Consider the following 19679-nt stretch of genomic DNA (forward strand, 5'->3'; position numbering starts at 1 on the left):
CTCCCCCCCCCCTCTCCCTCTCCCTCTCCCTCTCCCTCTCCCTCTCCCTCTCCCTCTCTCCCTCCCCCCCTCCCACCACCGCCTTGCGTCTTTCCATATGGTGTCCCTACCTCATCACCTACTAGAAAAAGATCAACAACTCAGAAGCTAGTGTGAATAATGTTTCCTGTTACACGTCTTTATGCTCCACACGTCAGTTCACTTATTTTACATATTGCTCCATTCAGGAATATTCCCATTTCTGTTATTTGTATTAGAATCTATTGAACCTACAGTAATCGAATATATACATGACTTGTGATGTACTGATGTGGTATGTGTCCCAGTGCAGGTAGGACAAAACGCTGACAATATTTATTTAGTCCTTTATTATGTCTGGTGGTTTTAATGACAGATGGACCTATAAAGTAACTCAATTTCTAGTCACATAGGAAGATGACACTTTTATTGTGAATTGGAATAATTAGCAAATTTGGTGGCATAAGAAAAACTGTCATTCTTGTTGAGGTGCACACTTTACACCTACTCAGAACTGACAAGACGCTTATATCTGTCATTTGGTAGCATCACAGGTCAAAGTTGGTCAGTGGTATCTGTAGGTTCAGTATTCCCATAGTACCAGCTATTAATACTAAAGTTGTACCTTCCACAGGCTGATGTGATCAGTATTCATGTCAAGCAGAACTTTTCCATCTTTGTCTCTTGGAAAAACAGATCCATCCACATCTAAGTGACCTATGGGATGGTGGATGAGGTACAGGTCGACGTATTCCAGCTGCAGTGCTTCCAGGGATTTCTTGAGGTACTTCTCCACAGACTCTGCTCTGTTCCCATTGAATGGAAGCTGAAATTAAATAACAAAGTTGATTGATTAAAACTGTTCTGAACTCTATTTACTGAATAATCCCAAGAAATAATAATAAAGAGAGAAAGAGAGTTGAGGAGTGACTGTAGAGAGATCATCCAAGGCTTGTGCAGTACATCTAGTCAGAATTATTGAAATGAAGCAGTATCATTTAAATCATTCAAATTTCTGATTTTCAGTAACCACAATACCATTATATTAGCAGGCGGACATTTTGGGTCAGATGTCGCATCACAAATAGATTGTAGAGTAGATTCTCTTAAGAACAGCAGACTTAATTGCAAACAAACATTGATAATGAACTTTGTTTATGATACAGGCATGTCCTGAAGGTAGAAGTAGCCTCTGATGCTCACGGGGATCTTTTCCAACAAAGTTGGCAGCTCTGTGTTCACAGTGTCAGCAATAAAATGCACGTGTGTTTGCCTCAATCAGCTGAAAATTCTTGTTGTAGTGTCATGTTGAAATGAGTATCTCTGTTGTGAATTCTGCCAGCTGTGAGTTGAGAAACATAATTCAGTTTCCTTTTGCCAATAGAAATGAACCATTTCAGATTTTTTAAAAAATGGAATCAAAGCTGTTCACAAGAATGATGTGGTGAATCATACTGATGTCTACAAGTGGTGTCACGAGTTTAACCGTGGCAGAAGGAATTTTCTTGATGAAAAAGAAATGGGCATCCCTTAATCATGACTGATGAGATGGTGAACAAGATCAAAGAATAATTTGCAGCTATTGTTGATTGACTCTGGACAAGATGAACACAATGTTTCCAGAAATATCCAGATCTCTTCAGTGCAAAATCATTACTGGAACATTTCATCTCAGAAGATTGCGTGTGAGGTGGGTACTGGAACAAATCATAGATCGACACAAAGTGCTTCGAACTCAAAGTAAACAATTCTTTGACTCTGTGGTGATGGCAACAAAACACGGGTGGTCCACTACAATCCTAATATGAAAGGACAGTTGATGCAGTGATAGCACCGCACTTCACCATCATTTTAAAAATTCTAAACTGTTGCTTTTATCCAAAAAAATGTGGCCTCTGTCCTTTGGGCTGTAAAGGGACTCTCCTCATCAAATTTTTGCCCTTGGGGGAAACAATTAATGATGTACAGTACTGTGAAAACCTGAAGGATGACACAGAACAAAAGACACGGATTGTTAATGAAAGGAGAGTGCTTGTTGCCTGACAATAACTGACGCCACACGGCTGACACTGGTGGGAACATCATCAACCGGCACACTCACAGCACTGATCTGACACGTTCAGATTTTCATCTTTACACCTCTCTGAAGTTGTTTACGAGTAGAAAGAGGTTTTCAGCTAATGAGGTCCAGAGTGCCATCAAATGGCAGGCCGTAGAGGCAGCGGGAGACTTCTTTGATCCGGTTGTCAGAAGGCTCATCCCTCAGCCCAAAAAATGTATGGACAATGTAGGTGACTATGTTGAGAAATAGTGTTTCGTGTATATTTATGTATTTTGTTGCCTTTTTCATTTTAAACAATTGTATACTCTTAATTTCTTGACATGCCTTGTGTATCCAAACATTACAGGTTGTTTTGTGCATACACACATGGGCATAATGTGGAATTTGTAAAGACCTTGTATGCAATCAATTTTGCAATCACATTATAGTGTCTCAGGTAGCCTACCAATGCATTAAAGTCTACAACTGGTGCTACAATATACACTCCTGGAAATGGAAAAAAGAACACATTGATACCAGTGTGTCAGACCCACCATACTTGCTCCGGACACTGCGAGAGGGCTGTACAAGCAATGATCACACGCACGGCACAGCGGACACACCAGGAACCGCGGTGTTGGCCGTCGAATGGCGCTAGCTGCGCAGCATTTGTGCACCGCCGCCGTCAGTGTCAGCCAGTTTGCCGTGGCATACGGAGCTCCATCGCAGTCTTTAACACTGGTAGCATGCCGCGACAGCGTGGACGTGAACCGTATGTGCAGTTGACGGACTTTGAGCGAGGGCGTATAGTGGGCATGCGGGAGGCCGGGTGGGCGTACCGCCGAATTGCTCAACACGTGGGGTGTGAGGTCTCCACAGTACATCAATGTTGTCGCCAGTGGTCGGCGGAAGGTGCACGTGCCCGTCGACCTGGGACCGGACAGGAGCAACGCACGGATGCACGCCAAGACCGTAGGATCCTACGCAGTGCCGTAGAGGACCGCACCGCCACTTCCCAGCAAATTAGGGACACTGTTGCTCCTGGGGTATCGGCGAGGTCCATTCGCAACCGTCTCCATGAAGCTGGGCTACGGTCCCGCACACCGTTAGGACGTCTTCCGCTCACGCCCCAACATCGTGCAGCCCGCCTCCAGTGGTGTCGCGACAGGCGTGAATGGAGGGACGAATGGAGACGTGTCGTCTTCAGTGATGAGAGTCGCTTCTGCCTTGGTGCCAATGATGGTCGTATGCGTGTTTGGCGCCGTGCAGGTGAGCGCCACAATCAGGACTGCATACGACCGAGGCACACAGGGCCAACACCCGGCATCATGGTGTGGGGAGCGATCTCCTACACTGGCCGTACACCACTGGTGATCGTCAAGGGGACACTGAATAGTGCACGGTACATCCAAGCCGTCATCGAACCCATCGTTCTACCATTCCTAGACCGGCAAGGGAACTTGCTGTTCCAACAGGACAATGCACGTCCGCATGTATCCCGTGCCACCCAACGTGCTCTAGAAGGTGTAAGTCAACTACCCTGGCCAGCAAGATCTCCGGATCTGTCCCCCATTGAGCATGTTTGGGACTGGATGAAGCAGTGTCTCACGCGGTCTGCACGTCAAGCACGAACGCTGGTCCAACTGAGGCGCCAGGTGGAAATGGCATGGCAAGCCGTTCCACAGGACTACATCCAGCATCTCTACGATCGTCTCCATGGGAGAATAGCAGCCTGCATTGCTGCGAAAGGTGGATATACACTGTACTAGTGCCGACATTGTGCATGCTCTGTTGCCTGTGTCTATGTGCCTGTGGTTCTGTCAGTGTGATCATGTGATGTATCTGACCCCAGGAATGTGTCAATAAAGTTTCCCCTTCCTGGGACAATGAATTCACGGTGTTCTTATTTCAATTTCCAGGAGTGTAGCTTCACTCGATGTCTCCACACTCATAGATATTTCTTTGGTGGAACTGATTGTAAATGTGACCTGTTAATCTTGCACTCAAAGGCTATTATGATTTTATTTTACATGAAGTGCACAACTTCACATTTATCTGCAGTAAAAACTAGTTTCCATTTCTTGTGACAAGTTGATATTTGGATACACCTGACTGGATGATACAACAGTTTTACTGCTTAACTCTTCCTCATATATTGCAGCATAATAAATTAAAACTACTACTGTCTAGTGAGGGCTTGATACATATAATGAAGAATGATGTTCCTGTCACAGTTCACTGTCTGGTGAAAATGTAACTTAATGAAATGTCCCAACAATTTATAGTTCTACTCTGTTTAACCCCTACACTTAGGTCAGTGCTGAATGATAATGTTAAAAGCAATCATTTTTTAACAGTGTGAGCAGTACAATTCACTTACCTTGGTCACAATGAAAACTTCCTCCCTCTTCAGTCTCCCAGAATCGAACCATTTCTTCAGGGTCTGGCCTATCTCCACCTCATTCCCGTAGGCGTAGGCGGTGTCTATGTGGCGGTAGCCGGCCTCCAGTGCCGCGTCCACGGCCTGCCCCACCTCGCCGTTTGGTGACTGCAGAAGGAGGCGGAGGAAAAAAATAACTTCATTGTGTAATCGCTTAGAGAGAGATTCTCTGTCGGCACGATGCGAGCCTTTCTGGGATTGACTGTCCGTATATATTCTCATCTCCTTACATAGGCATGTAAATTTTATTTCATAAGACGGGATCCTATCTCCTGCTACACAGTTCATTAAGGCTCACATAACAACATAATTTCCATTGTTTTTATAACTTATTGTGGATTATTTGTGGCTGGCATTCAACGGTCACAGTACATGTTTGGTCTGCGCCTTCTGAGAGCAGGCAGCCCCCCTTCCACAAGTGGTGCCACCGCGTCCCTCATTCTGCGTACGACGGCGTACCATTTCTCGTACGGTGGGCTGTTCGTGCCTAAATTCTAAAATACAATGATGTCTTAACGTGACAATATCTTTTTCTCATCTAGAAGGACATAGATGACCTATCATTTCCCCTGAAATTGTGTGTCACACATCTAAGTGTTGAAGAACTGGCAAAAAATATATTTTACTGTGTGTTTCTTAAAGGGTTAAAAAACCATAAAAAGAATATTGTGGGTTATCTATCAGTTTATATACAGATTATTTAATTGGATAGATAAAAAAATCTACTCACCAAGTGGCAGCAGAACACACACGTAAAATACTGTTGTGATTGGCAAGCTTTCAGAGCCAGTGGATCCTTCTTCAGGCAGGAGTGCTCGAGGGGAAGGAAGAAGGGTGAAGGAAAAGTACTGGAGAGGTCTAGGAAAAGGGGTAAATCTTGTGAAAGTCACCCAGAATCGTAGGTCAGGGGAGATTTACCATACAGGATGAGAAGGAAAGACTGATTGTTGGGTACTATATTGGATGAGATTTGAAAAACCTGAGAGTTTAAAGGTGGAAGAAAGGGTAATATGCAAGGCAAAAATTACTATTAAAACATTGTGCACGAGTTAATAAGAGTGAGAAGATAAGTGCATTGGACGTAACAGTGAGGTGTGGGGGTGGGGGTGGTGAAAAATAGACGGGAAAGACAAAGAAAGATGTAGAAAGCTAAAATGGAGTGAAGCAAAGGGTAGATACAGTGAAGAAAAGCTGAGTCGGAAGAAATTAAGACCAGGAGGGTGGCGAGAACTGACAACATGTAGTAGTGCTATTCCCACGTGCAGAGTTGTGAGAAACTGGTGCTGGGGGAAGAATCCAGATGGTGCATGTGGTGAAACAGGCACCGAGGTCACGAATGTTGTGTTGTAGGGCATACTCTACAACAAGATATTGTGAGTTGCCAGTAAATACCCTCTGCCTATGCCCATTCATTTTAATTGATAATTTGGTGGTAGTCATGCCGATGTTGAAGGCTGAACAGGGTTTAAATAATAACTGGTGTATGATGTGTCATTTTGAAGGTGTCTCTCCTTTGATAATATATGTTTTGCCAGTTAGAGGGCTATTATAGGTGGTGGTAGGAGGGTGCATAGGGCAAGTCTTGCACCAGGCACGGTCACAGGGGTAGGAGCAATAGGGTAGGGAGATGCGTACAGAAGGAGCATAGTGTCTGACAAGAATGTTGGGGAGGGGAGATTGGGAGGGCAACAGAAAGCTATTCTAGGTGTTGTGGGCAAAATTTCAGACAAAATGGATCTCATTTCAGGGCACAATATTAGGAAGTCACGGCCCTGTCGAAGTAGCTGACTGACACATTTCAGACCAGGATAATACTGAGTCACCAATGGTGTGCTCCAAAGCTGTTGGAGGGATCAGCAGTACCAGGATTGGATGTGATGGCCTGGGAAATCTGTTTTTTAACTAGGCTGGTGGGGTAATTTATTGTCAGTAATAAGGTGAAATGTGGAGCCATAAAAAAAACTATGAAATTTCTGGAGAGCATAGACTATGGCAGGAGCCTCTTTTTCCACATAAGAGTAATGGAGTGAGGGATTTAGAGGTGAAAGCAACAGGTCATTCAGAGCTGTCAGCATATAGGTGTGCTAGGACCGCACTGAGGCATCAGTTGCCAAACCTAGGTGCTGACCGGGAGAGAACGTAGCTAATCAAGGGGAGGAGAGTAGTTTGGATTTCAACATTTGAAAAGCACATTTTTAATCTACAAAAAGGTACATTCTTGCGTAACGAGGCATGCAACAGGTGGGCCATTGTGGCCACCCCCGGCAGAAATTTATGGTAGTAGACTATCTTCCTTAGAAAGGCCTGAAGTTCCTTGTGGGTGAGAGGTGAGACGATAACAGCGGAGATGTGGTCTCCCAGAGGGTGAACACCATCGCATGAGACCTTGAAACCCAAATAAACAATAGGAGTATGAAAAAACTGAGATTCTGCGAGGACGCACTGTAAGTCTCCAGACTGTAAGACAGCAAACAAAGTGCTCAGGTCTTTTCGAATGATTGGCCACAGAGCAGCCTGTGACAACAGTATCATCCAGATAATTAATGCAACCTGTGCAGGCATAGTCAGTTGCTCTAAAGATCATTGGAAAATCGCAGGGGCTCTATCCACACCAAAAAGATGGCACAAACATCGATAGAGAGCAAAAGGAGATTTCAAAGCCAGACTTGCTGAAACTCTCCCTCCATAGGAACGTGCGGATATGCTTCAGACATATCAATTTTAGAAAAGTGCTGGCCACCTGACAGTTTTACCAACAGTTCTTCCTGGCACGGGAGAAGATAAGCGTCCGCGATCGACTGCATTGACAGTAAAACTGAAGTCTCCACAGACAAGAAGTTTCCCTGACTGCTTCTGAGATGATCATTCTCTAGCCGTGACAGGTTGCACCACCCCTAGAGATGGAAGTCTGTTGAATTCTGCTTTCACGTGAGCTTTCATGGTGACAGGAATAAGAAGTGCACGACAAAATTGAGGCCGAGATGTGGATTTCAAAGAAATATGCGCAAATAAATTTGTAGCGCACCATTTACCTTCCGAAAACAAGTGCAAAAATTCCTCACATAGTGCTTCCAATTGAGAATATGGTACTCGATTGGACACAAAGTGAACTGTGTTAGTGATAGAAAATCCATCTGCCTGAAATGTGTCCATTCCAAACAAGTTCTCAACACTGGCATCACCAAACACCAAAAATGTGATGGAACGAGCCATTGACTTGTAAGAAGCAGATGCCATAAATTGTTCCGACAGCATAGTGTTCCGTTTGTTAAAACTGACTAGCTTCTGTGCAACCAGTGTCAATGGCAGCGGAAATTCGTTAACATCACTGCAGTACCGGTGTCGACCTATAGTCGGAGCACTCGGCTAAGAACACTTAACTCGGTAAACAACTCGGGTGAAGTCACAAGCATCGGAGTCACGTAGTTTATGTCTGTATCCATATCCTAAGAACCTTTGGAGAACGACACACAGAGGCAACGTGGCCTCCCTTCTGACAAGCATTATAAGTAGCCCACTGCTGAGGGTATGCCGAATGTTAGTGCCGGACAAATCAGGAAGGACAAGACGGAACCAGAGAATGCCGATGCCGGTGCTGTGGTGGTCGCAGCTGCTCGGGCTGGCCTCGGTCCGCTAGTCCCCGGGCCCGAATGTTTACCACCGCCAATGCCACTTCCTCGTGCGAGCTACCTGTCATCTTAGTGGGCACATCTTGTGATGCTACTGCCACACTGCCCCACACTTCAATTTGGTCCCATGTTGACTGAGGAACTTCAAAAAATTGTGGCATTTGCAAATCTTCTGCCAACGGGTGTTTTCAGAGAGTAGAGCCTTCCGGTGCACTTCCTCGTCTGCAGCTAAACAGATAATTGTGTTCTGCACCACTGAGTCTGCGTAAGAGTCACTACGGGCACCAGTAACGAACTGAAGCTCGTCTCAGAGGCTGTGAAGTTTAGCTGCCTAGAACCTGTACGACTGGTCTGGTTTCTCGAGTTTCACCACTATGACAGGCATTTGTTTGTGACAGTAGTCGGACAATAAACTGCACGTGAGATCAAAAATAAGAGCTACGGTTCTTACAGAGTAATCGCGTGGATGTAGATGTTGTAAATGGGCAAGCTGATGCAGTAATTAATACACCTTAGGTGGAATCTGTGGGAGGAATAAGGCTTTGCACAAATTTGAGAGTGTCGCACCGAAAGCTAAAAAATTCTGTCCGTCTCTTTTTTTGTGTGCTTCACATTTCTCAGTTGAATCATCATATGGAGGAAAAGTACGGGGTAGATTGGTGGAATGGTATCCTGTCTGTTAATGGAAGCTGACCAAGTGGTCACTGATGAAGTAAGCTGTTCAGTCAGAGCTGGTAGCATGGGATTCATAATGACTAAACCTGGTGAACCCACACTTAAAAACTGCACGTGCAGAAACCGTTACAAAGTCATCACCAGTCATGTAATACACAAAATTAATCCAAGTAACACAAATAAGGCTTTATCCATAGACCTCTGAACAATAATTGAAATAAGCCTCTTATGGCTCCACACACAACAAGACAAAAGAATAATACAGAAGGTGCAACATAAGCGATACATAGAACAACTGGTGTGAGGGGTACAAACTAAAAGAACACTGCGAGGGTGAGTCAGTGCTGCTCCTCACGTCCGTAGGCAGGATTTAGATTTATTGGAAGCAAACATTTTATTTTAAAGGAGTATGTTGAAAGTGTTGAAACAGAGGTAACAAAACAACGTTTACTGTGTGCTTTTTTAAGATTTTGCAATCATAATAAGAATAATCTGATATCAATATAATAGAAGGAAACATTCCACGTGGGAAAAATTATATATAAAAACAAAGATGAGGTGACTTACCGAACGAAAGCGCTGGCAGGTCGATAGACGCACAAACAAACACAAACATACACACAAAATTCAAGCTTTCGCAACAAACTGTTGCCTCATCAGGAAAGAGGGAAGGAGAGGGGAAGACGAAAGGAAGTGGGTTTTAAGGGAGAGGGTAAGGAGTCATTCCAATCCTGGGAGCGGAAAGACTTACCTTAGGGGGAAAAAAGGACAGGTATACACTCGCACACACACACATGTCCATCCACACATATACAGACACAAGCAGACTGCATGTCTGATTTCTCTGTCAGGTAATCTTTGAGACATATGTCTGCTTGTGTCTGTATATGTGGATGGATATGTGCGTGTGTGCGAGTGTATACCTGTCCTTTTTTCCCCCTAAGGTAAGTCTTTCCGCTCCCGGGATTGGAATGACTCCTTACCCTCTCCCTTAAAACCCACTTCCTTTCGTCTTCCCCTCTCCTTCCCTCTTTCCTGATGAGGCAACAGTTTGTTGCGAAAGCTTGAATTTTGTGTGTATGTTTGTGTTTGTTTGTGTGTCTATCGACCTGCCAGCGCTTTCGTTCGGTAAGTCACCTCATCTTTGTTTTTATATATAAGAATAATCTGAGTTATATAAGAGTTTATATACAAAAAAAATATGTGTATGGTCAATTGTTATAGCAATGTAGCAACTTAATCAGTTTCTAATCTGTGCTGTGTGTCTTATATTCTCAATAAAGTGAACACAACCTAATAAAAAAAACACAACAAAGCTAACCTCATACCCTCCTGTGTATGTCATCTGATCATATCAAGTGATACTTGCACATTACACTCGTGTGCCAAAGTATTATGATCACCCACTTATTAGCATGTTGGTTCATCCTTGAAATGCCATCCGGCAAGGATTTGAAAACTCCTCGGTATCTGTCCACAGGTCACACTATTCCCGTAAATTACAGGCCGGTGGTTTGTGGCCCGAGAGCTGATGTACCAGCTGTTTCCCAATGGGTTCAGATCAGGTGAATTTGGTGGTCGAGATGTCAGTTTCAGTTCACTAGCACATTTTGCAAACCACTAGCACAGTTACGGCCTCGTGACGCGGACAGCTATCCCGCTGGAAAATGTAATTGCCTCCGGGAAAGACTAAGAGCGTGCGTGTGGTCTGCAATAGCGTTTGTGCAGCCCACAGCTGTTGTCCTACCTTCAGTTAATACCACAGGTTACAAGGAAACCCAGGTGAATGTCTCTCACAGCATAACACTGGCCCTACTGGTGAGCATCTGAGGTACGGTTCACATTTTGAGCAGTCATCTGCCCCGATGACAGCATACCTGTACACGAATGTCGACCGGGTGATATGAGAAATGCAATCTGTCCGACTGGGCGTGCGTGTTTGAATTTATCCGCAGTCCAATTTTAGTGATCCCGTACACACTGCAATCGTAACTGCCTCGATCACTGGGTCGACACTGGAACACACGGGGGTCATCGGCGTCATACTCTGCAGTCAGATCTGTCACAGATTGCTGTCCGTCCTGCTTTACAGAGCAGGTAGGCCTCTGATTCCACATTCTGTAATGAGGTGTGGACATCCAATGCCTGTACACACTCTCGTGGTTTCACCATCCTTCAACCACTTTCCATAGATGCTGACTACAGTAGCACATGAACAGCTGACCAACTAGGCACTGTGCCACGACACTCTTACCTTTGCCTAAGTCTTTTACTTCTGTGCATTTCCCCAGTTCCTGCCTGCCTTGTTGCTAGAATAATTTCCCATTCATTTGTGCTCCCCATTTATACACTTTCCTTATCGCATCATGTGCCCACAATGCCACAGCCGTTGTGATCGTAATGTTTTGTCTTAACAGTGTATATGTATGTATGTGTTCATGTGTTTCATATTCAATTATCTGTCCTTTTTTTTTTTTTACAGCTGAAAAGTGGTAGAAGATATAATAAGCACACTGCAATATAGACAAATTCTGTTTTTATGTCCATATCCATTGGCTCCCAGCTGATGAAACAATTTTATGCTTGCTGTCTTCTCTAATTAGCAAATATAAATATGACAGAAGACTTGTCTGTAGGAACTTGGTGTTACTTTACAGGGAGATTAACAGATGGTGGAAGGATTAAATAAGTTTAAAAGAGCTATATGGGAATTTCAGTCTGGACCCTGGACTAGGAGAAACATCACAGTATTGATCAGTATTAACCTAGCAGTGCGATCTGATCTTACCTGCCATGTTCCCAGGCCGACAATCGGCATCTTCTGGCCATTAAAGAATGTGACGTATTCCAGTTTGTGAGTCATTTTCTTACTCTCAGTGATGTAGCAGAATAAAGCAATAAAATAGCATCTGGCAGCTATGAGCTCCTTTTTTGACTGTATAAATAAGCACAGCTCACAGCTAGATAAGAAGACACTTCATGCTATCTTTATTACAGTAGTCAAGTGCAGATAGAGTAGGAACATAATTACATTGTGATAAGCTCAGAATCACTAATTTGGAGACATACACAACATTGTGTAATGCAGTTCTTCTTTTGTTTCTTTTACACATTACATTTTGATGTACCGTACTAGAGAGATGGTCATCAGACAGCCTTTGTTTGCAAATATGAAGGCTGTGACAGAAGTATTTTTACAGAAAGAGATTTTCGCTCTGTAGCAGAGTGTGCATTGATATGAAACTTCCTGGCATATTAAAACTGTGTGCCGGACCGAGACTCGAACTCGGGACCTTTGCCTAGGCAAAGTTTTTCAGGGAAAATTTGGTACATCATAACGAGTGAAAAATATTCAGAAAAAATATTTCCAAAAATCCTTTGTTCTTAAATAAAGTCTATATACAATGCATTTCAGAACAAACTCCAAAAACTGAAGCTTTTGGGAAATAATACTTTATAGAGGGTACTCCACCCACATTTCATGTACTCGTAGTATTTGTGGCGTGCGGATTGTTCCACCAACCGTAAAAGTCTGGACTAAATGGCTATGCATTCCTTTCCGTGGTTGAGAACTATGTTTCATACTGTAATGCAAAAGTCTATACAGGTTACTGGTAGACATCAGGCAGGAAACTGAAAATCCAAGATATTCAAAAGAAAAGTAAAAGATTTCCTCATTAGCTGCTCCTTCCACAATTTGTCAGAATATTTGGAGTCAGGGATGTGAATTCTGCATAAATCAAGTGTTTGAATATAAACTGATCTTAACATTTCCAATATATTTCCATACTTTTACTTAGTTCTGTCCTGTGGCATATTCTTGTTGGGCACTGCAGCTATGGTGAAAAATAGTGTTTATTCTGCAGAAGTACAGAATAAGAATATTGTGTAAAGTTGATGAGCAGACATCTTGCAGAAGGCCTTTCGGGTATCTCGTGTTTCTTTCACTTACATGCCAATACATCCCAGAAGGAACTGTCTGTACTCAGTGATATCACAACAGGAACAATCATTCGAAGCAAAGAAAGTCTAGTAAACATGGGCTCTAAAATGCCTAGCTTAAGAGGTATGAACACATCTTCATCTTCTATGATGTGAAGCAAATCTCTTCAACTGAATGTTCTTTGCTTTCCATGTTTTAAAAGGTGGTAGTATGGACAGAAATAAGAAAAAAAATGCAAAGTAACATAGGCTCTAAAGTGCACACCTTAAAAGATATGAACTCTTGCTCATCTTCAATACTGTGAAACTTCTCATCTACTGAACAAGTTATCATACCCTGAGGTGTAACAAATTGCTTTCACTTAGTGATGCATTACATCACAATCTTCAAATCTGACAAATGGTGTCTACAATTTTTAAAAGGAATTTTCTTTTTGGTGTAGTAGATGTTCGCTTTCTGTGCATGGAATTTTTGTTATCTTTTTACACGTGACGCGTGCCAGGGTGAAAGTAGTGTATCTGCGAAATGGGACGGCAGACGGTACGTTGCGACAGTTGCCGCAGTAAGCGATTACTCGATGCCGGTAACATCCTGCCTAGGTGACACACTCTGGTCCACAGAACCCCCGGGCTTCGGAGACATTGCCGTTCACGTCTCTGTGAAGAAAAGTCTGTTGTCGGTTGACAGCTCTGATACACGAGAGAAATTATAAAAAGCTAAGGCTGTGTAACTAGGATTTGTAAGCAACCATAAAGATGCAATGTACACTGAGGTGCTGTCAGCAGAATAAGGTCTCGTGCAAAAGTCGGCATCCCGAGGAAAGACAGTCACTGCCAGTCACATCAATGAGGCCTAGACACAGACAGTTGTATTGTGATATGAAACTATCATCCTGCAGTGAACAAAGGTATGATGTTATAAATGCACCACATACACTTTTTAATGGGATTTGAATACACTTAATGCAAAGAAGAAGAGTTAGATCATTGATCAGTGATTGGTCTATTAAGTTACTTTTCAGGCTGACTTTGGCATTGCAATATAGGAAACAGAGCCTGAAGCCATGGTACCTGGGCCAAGGCTATTCTGCAACTGGTTTACGCACAATAATGTGAAATTTATAACATCTACATCTACATCTACATCCATACTCCGCAAGCCACCTGACAGTGCGTGGCGGAGGGTACCCTGAGTACCTCTATCGGTTCTCCCTTCTATTCCAGTCTTGTATTGTTCGTGGAAAGAAGGATTGTTGGTATGCTTCTGTGTGGGCTCTAATCTCTCTGATTTTATCCTCATGGTCTCTTGGCAAGATATACGTAGGAGGGAGCAATATACTGCTTGAGTCCTCCATGAACGTATGTTCTCGAAACTTCAACAAAAGCCCATACCGAGCTACTGAGCGTCTCTCCTGCAGAGTCTTCCACTGGAGTTTATCTATCATCTACGTAACGCTTTCGCGATTACTAAATGATCCTGTAACGAAGTGCGCTGCTCTCCGTTGGATCTTCTCTATCTCTTCTATCAACCCAATCTGGTACGGATCCCACACTGCTGAGCAGTATTCAAGCAGTGGGCGAACAAGTGTACTGTAACCTTCTTCCTTTGTTTTCGGATTGCATTTCCTTAGGATTCTTCCAATGAATCTCAGTCTGGCATCCGCTTTACTGACGATCAACTTTGTATGATCATTCCATTTTAAATCACTCCTAATGCGTACTCCCAGATAATTTATGGTATTAACTGCTTCCAGTTGCTGACCTGCTATTTTGTAGCTAAATGATAAAGGATCTATCTTTCTGTGTATTCGCAGCACATTACACTTGTCTACATTGAGATTCAATTGCCATTCCCCGCACCATGTGTCAATTCGCTGCAGATCCTCCTGCACTTCAGTACAATTTTCCATTGTTACAACCTCTCGATGTACCACAACATCATCCGCAAAAAGCCTCAGTGAACTTCCGATGTCATCCACATGTGACCATAACATATACAGGCGAATCGACCATTACAGATGTCGCTAGATTGCACTTCGGGTCATTGCACGATCGGCTGGGTCTTTATTATCAAGTAACAACATTTGACTGAGGATATGAGAAGAAGTCAAACTAAAGGAAATTATTGCCTTGTGAAAAAAATTATCTCCAGGATTTGCAGCTGACTGTTCACAGCAACAAGTGAACAGCTCTGATTGTTTGGTGCTTGAGTTATTACTATCAGCAGCTGAAAAAAAAAATCGTGAGAAGGCAAACAGTTGAAGAGTAAATATTAATTCCTGCAACAATACCTGAGAATCAGAAGAAAATATTAAGTCTACAGCTGGAAAGATCGACACTTGCGTGTCAGTGGTCCCGTGTCGATGTGCAGCAGGTGGCTGCTGTCTGGTCGGCTATTTACCGAGAGGCAGCATCGCCATAACAGTTCACCCACCGTGTCATAGTAGCTTCTTATCAGTCGCCCTATGTGGTGAGATTCTTACGAGCCTTTACTGAGCCTTGTTTGACTTTTTTTTATTAAAAAAAAAAAAAAAAAAAAAAAAATTGTCTCATTGCAGTGTTGTGGTGTATGGGTGAGATAATCAGGAGTGCAAATAGGCCAATGAAGTTTGTTAGTTTGGTGTGTAGTAAGATCAGATCTGAGACTCTGGGCCACACAGAATATTTAGGAGTAGATATGTTAATGTTTGGTGTATGACTGGAGTCACCTGAAGTGTTACCACCTTTAGAAGAGGCATTAGGAGTGTAAGAGTGTTTATGGATAGGATGACTGCAAATTTGATAAGGCAATCAAAGGAACAGAATTTTCCACAGAAAATACAAATTTAGAAAAATGTATAAAGAAATCTAGAGATGAGAAAAAGGAAATGTGTACTCCCATTCCTAACTTACAAACAACAATAACTGGGTTAGCTGAGGAGTTGCAGTGAGAAATCTCTAAACAATGCGATCTTGGGGGAAGCGAAGTTAACGAACAATTACAAGATGTTGATAATGATGTAAAGCACCTGACAGAGGGTAACAAATGGGAATTTAAAACACTCGATCAAAAAATCTTAGACGTGCACGGGAAACTGTTTGTGCTGGAGCAAAAGAAGGGTTCAGACGTGACAGCTATTGTAGGATCCGTTTTGTTAACTTCAAGGAGAGAGTAAGTGAGTGAGATAACTGACCAGAAAGTACAGAGAAAGTAGATTTGAGTGTCAGTAGACCCTGTACTGCAGATGATTTTAGTAAGCACAAAGAGAAATTTCGAAAAAAATCTGGGAGGAACTCGAAAAGGTGAAAGAGGAATTAGACAGAAAGAGAGCTAGTGCTGGTAATGGATTGTCGTCAGAACTGCAGGAGGAATTACAGAAAGGAAATGGGGTAAATTTATCCATACGATTCCCAAAGTTTAAACTTACTTTTTAAGGGTATTCCCTAAGTTGCTCCCGAAGTAGGAGGAGGATTAAAAAATGACAGATTTCACACTCACTTATTTAAAAGGTGCATAGCTGAGTGTGGAACGGCACACTTTGAGGCATTTACTTCTCGAGATGATTTCCAGGGGAAATTTGAAAGAATGTACTGGTTTTCAAGCACTCAGGAGAATCTAACACTTGAACTTCTCAGTCCCAAGTATTACAGCAGTGTGTGTGGGAGTTCCAAGAAATACATAAACAGACATCTTACAAGATTCAAATATACTGAAAGTCTATTTGAGAAAGGGCATCCATTTAAGGATACAAATTGGTTAGGAGGACCCCATTATCAGAAGACCTATAGCACAACAGGAGTAAGAGGAGACGGGGGGATAATATTGTCATTACAATTCAGGATTTTGTTGGAAGTATTTTTCTGCATTAAATCGTCTGTTCAACAACAGGATGCTGTCGTTATTTGAAGGCTTACACAAAGATAGTAAGGCAGAAGAATTTACCTGGATAGTGCAGCTCCTTGAATTTACACATTTGGCCAAATATATGAACAAGAATGCACATGTGAGAGCTTCATGGTCTATGTAAGGTGCAGGGAACGTGAGTATCAGGTAAGGAGCAACAAACAGTTGCATGGCCTGTAATTCTTCAATAGAATGATTCACGGTTTTGTAAGTATTGTCTTACATGTAAGACTTATTAGCTTTCTACTTAAGTGTAACCATGAGTAGTTATTAGATTATATAAAGTGTCAGTGAAAGATACAAATTAATGAATATACATTTGCATGACCAAATGCATGTATCCTGGCTTAGAAGCAGGGATGAATCTGTGTGTGTGTGTGTTGGGGGGGGGGGGGGGGGGGCAGCTGTCCCAGGTAGCAGAATTTGGGGAGGCTGCAAATTTTGGGAGGGTTTTTTTTTCTCTTAGGAAGATCCTTAATGTTGCATTAATATTATTATGGCTATCTAGCAAACAGTTCTTTGGAATACATACAGTACTAGTGCCTTTTTGAGTTTTATTACAAATCTACGTTATTAGAATGCCAATTTATTGAAAAATCATCCCATAATCAAATCCTGGCTGCACCTATGAAGTGCAATAGTTATTCGAGAAACGACTGTTGTCACACTGCAGCCTTATTGCACTAGATGTCACGCAGTTGGCAGCAGTAATCAGAATACTGACTCAAACAGTGTATTAAGCTATCTGTTCTAAAGGTCTGTCCAAAATATTAATACCATTACTAACTTATTGGAACTTCTTGCTTGAATGTCAATATTTTAATAACAATGTGCATAAAGTAAGTTAAATTAAACTATTTAATTGTATTTGCAGCAATACAAGAAAACTGCCAGAATTTCGGCTGTCGACTAACGAAAACATTTTCTGGCTTTGTATTCCTTAAATTGGCGAGCATCAGCCAAAAAGTGGCTAAGATGTCAACACCAGATGACAGGGAATAGTTTCACACTAAAGCTCTCAGACATGATGCTCGCGCGGCCTACCCTCTCCCGTCGCCATTTATAGTTGGGGCGTGACGGCGTTGCATGACGTATCATTGTTTTCTTTTAGACTGTTCTCTGTTGTTCTTCTGTTGTGTATTTAAATTTGTTTATTAACTTATATAGTAATGGATGGTCGAAAATGGGAGTAGTGGGGTGACATATAGAAAAACAGCAGAAGAGAAGAAGAAAAGAAAAAGTGAGATGTTATCTCAGACATGAAAATTGGATTCCTTTTTCACAAAGCCTGCTGTCAGTAAAGAAAACTAAACATCAGGTAAGATTATATAATATAAATTGAATTTAGGGTATTTTGCGTAAAGGATAATGTTGTCAAGGAGACTTTTCTAAAAACAAGCATACCAATTGCAAAGTTGTAACTTAATCCCAATCAGAGATCTTCAAATTATCGCTAACGTCTCCAAACTCGAAAATCGTGTAGCACTTACAGATAAAATTGGCCGCCATTCAGTTACGGTACAAGGTGATTTTTTTGGAGCTGTTTTGAACTTCTCGATTATAGGGTAATCACATAAAAAAATCAAAATATTTAAAAATGGTCAAGCAATCCTCACTGCACCACTTCATATGGATTGACTCAGGCTGAATCTCTTACAGGTACTGTAACACTACCACAACAGAGAAGGACGTAAACAAACTACTCAAAAACAGTAAATTTCTCAAGTTCAGTATGGATTATATATTTTTTGGTTTCACGTGAACTGAAGATTGCCCAAGTACGAATGTTATAGACGATACTGTGAAGGAATGAAACACTACTTCCAGGAACATCAGCTAGTGTTAAGCAAAAGGATGAAACTTCTGAGTTTCAGTTTGATTTTAACGATCTGGTACATGGCCGAAGAGGTTTTCTGACTCTGAAAGATGTAACATTGTGAAAATGAGAGCAGAAAATGAACAAGATCTTGACATCAATAAGAGCTATAGAGAAGGTGCTATTTTAGTAAAGATTGGTTTCTAAAGCAGTTAAAAAATGGGACAAAGGTTAAAAGATCATGGCTAGGTTATAGTGAGAGCAAAAACGCTATATGTTGTATTTCCTGCAGATTATCTTGTCACTTCGGCTCAAATTCTGAGTCAAATTATTCTTAGGTAAAGAGGAAGGGATTGTTAATTTGGAATAAGCTTAGTGGAAAATTGCCTGCCCATGAAAACTCACCAAACCATAAATTTTGTTTTTGGTCTTGGAAGGTTCTAGAATTTTCTCTTGGAAGCAGAGACATTGATAGAGAACTACAAGACCAGATAAAAGAGAGGAATCTCACTGGAGAGCAGTGTTGCACTGTATTATTGATGCTGTCATTTTTCTAGCAAAGCAAGGAAATCCATTTATAGAAACAAAAGAAGTTGGTGATTTTGGTGATCCACAGAATGGGAAATTTCTAAATACCATTGATCTTATATCACACTATAGTGTCCGCCCTCATCTGCGTATTGAACGCCACAAGAAAGGGCAGATTAGCTATTTTTCCAAACATATACAAGGTGAGTTCCTTGACTCGATTGCCGACAAAATAAGACGACATGATTAAAGATATTTTTCATTGATGTTTGACTGCACTCCAGATATCAGCCACAATGAGCAGACGACTCAAGTAGTTCGCTATGTCAAGGCAAATGACCCAGAGGCCGTGGAAAGTTTTGTTGACTTTTTTATAGTTACAGACAAAACAGGAGAAGGTCTTAGTCAAGAAATACTGAAAAAAATAGAACAAGATGGGTTGAACATTAAATACTGCAGAGGCCAGTCTTATGACAATGGGGCAAACATGGCTGGAAAGTACAAAGGGGTCCAGTCAAGAATACTTGAGAAGAATAACTTGGCCTATTTCATACCATGTGCTGCTCACTCTTTAAATTTAGTAGGAGCACATGCAGCTGACACATCTGCTGAAGCCCAAACTTTTTTGGTAACTATTCTTTGTGGATTCCACATTAAGATGGGAAATCTTACAAAAACATGTTCCCACAATATTAAACCCCAAAGCA

General features: G+C 42.0%; 1 protein-coding gene across 1 annotated transcript in view; it reads right to left on the reverse strand.

The window, feature by feature from the left end:
* The window catches only part of LOC126428339 (1,5-anhydro-D-fructose reductase-like), a 33010-nt gene extending 21344 nt beyond the window's left edge, over positions 1–11666 (reverse strand). The window contains exons 1-3 of the mRNA XM_050090272.1: positions 11592–11666; positions 4440–4607; positions 644–844 (exon numbers count right to left, since the gene is read on the reverse strand). Coding sequence (XP_049946229.1) covers positions 644–844; positions 4440–4607; positions 11592–11666 — 444 coding nt within the window. The remainder of the gene's footprint in view (positions 1–643; positions 845–4439; positions 4608–11591) is intronic.
* Between the last annotated feature and the right edge of the window lie 8013 nt (positions 11667–19679).

Source organism: Schistocerca serialis, chromosome 12 (assembly GCF_023864345.2).
Source record: "Schistocerca serialis cubense isolate TAMUIC-IGC-003099 chromosome 12, iqSchSeri2.2, whole genome shotgun sequence".
In the NCBI taxonomy this organism is placed as follows: Eukaryota; Metazoa; Arthropoda; class Insecta; order Orthoptera; family Acrididae; genus Schistocerca; species Schistocerca serialis.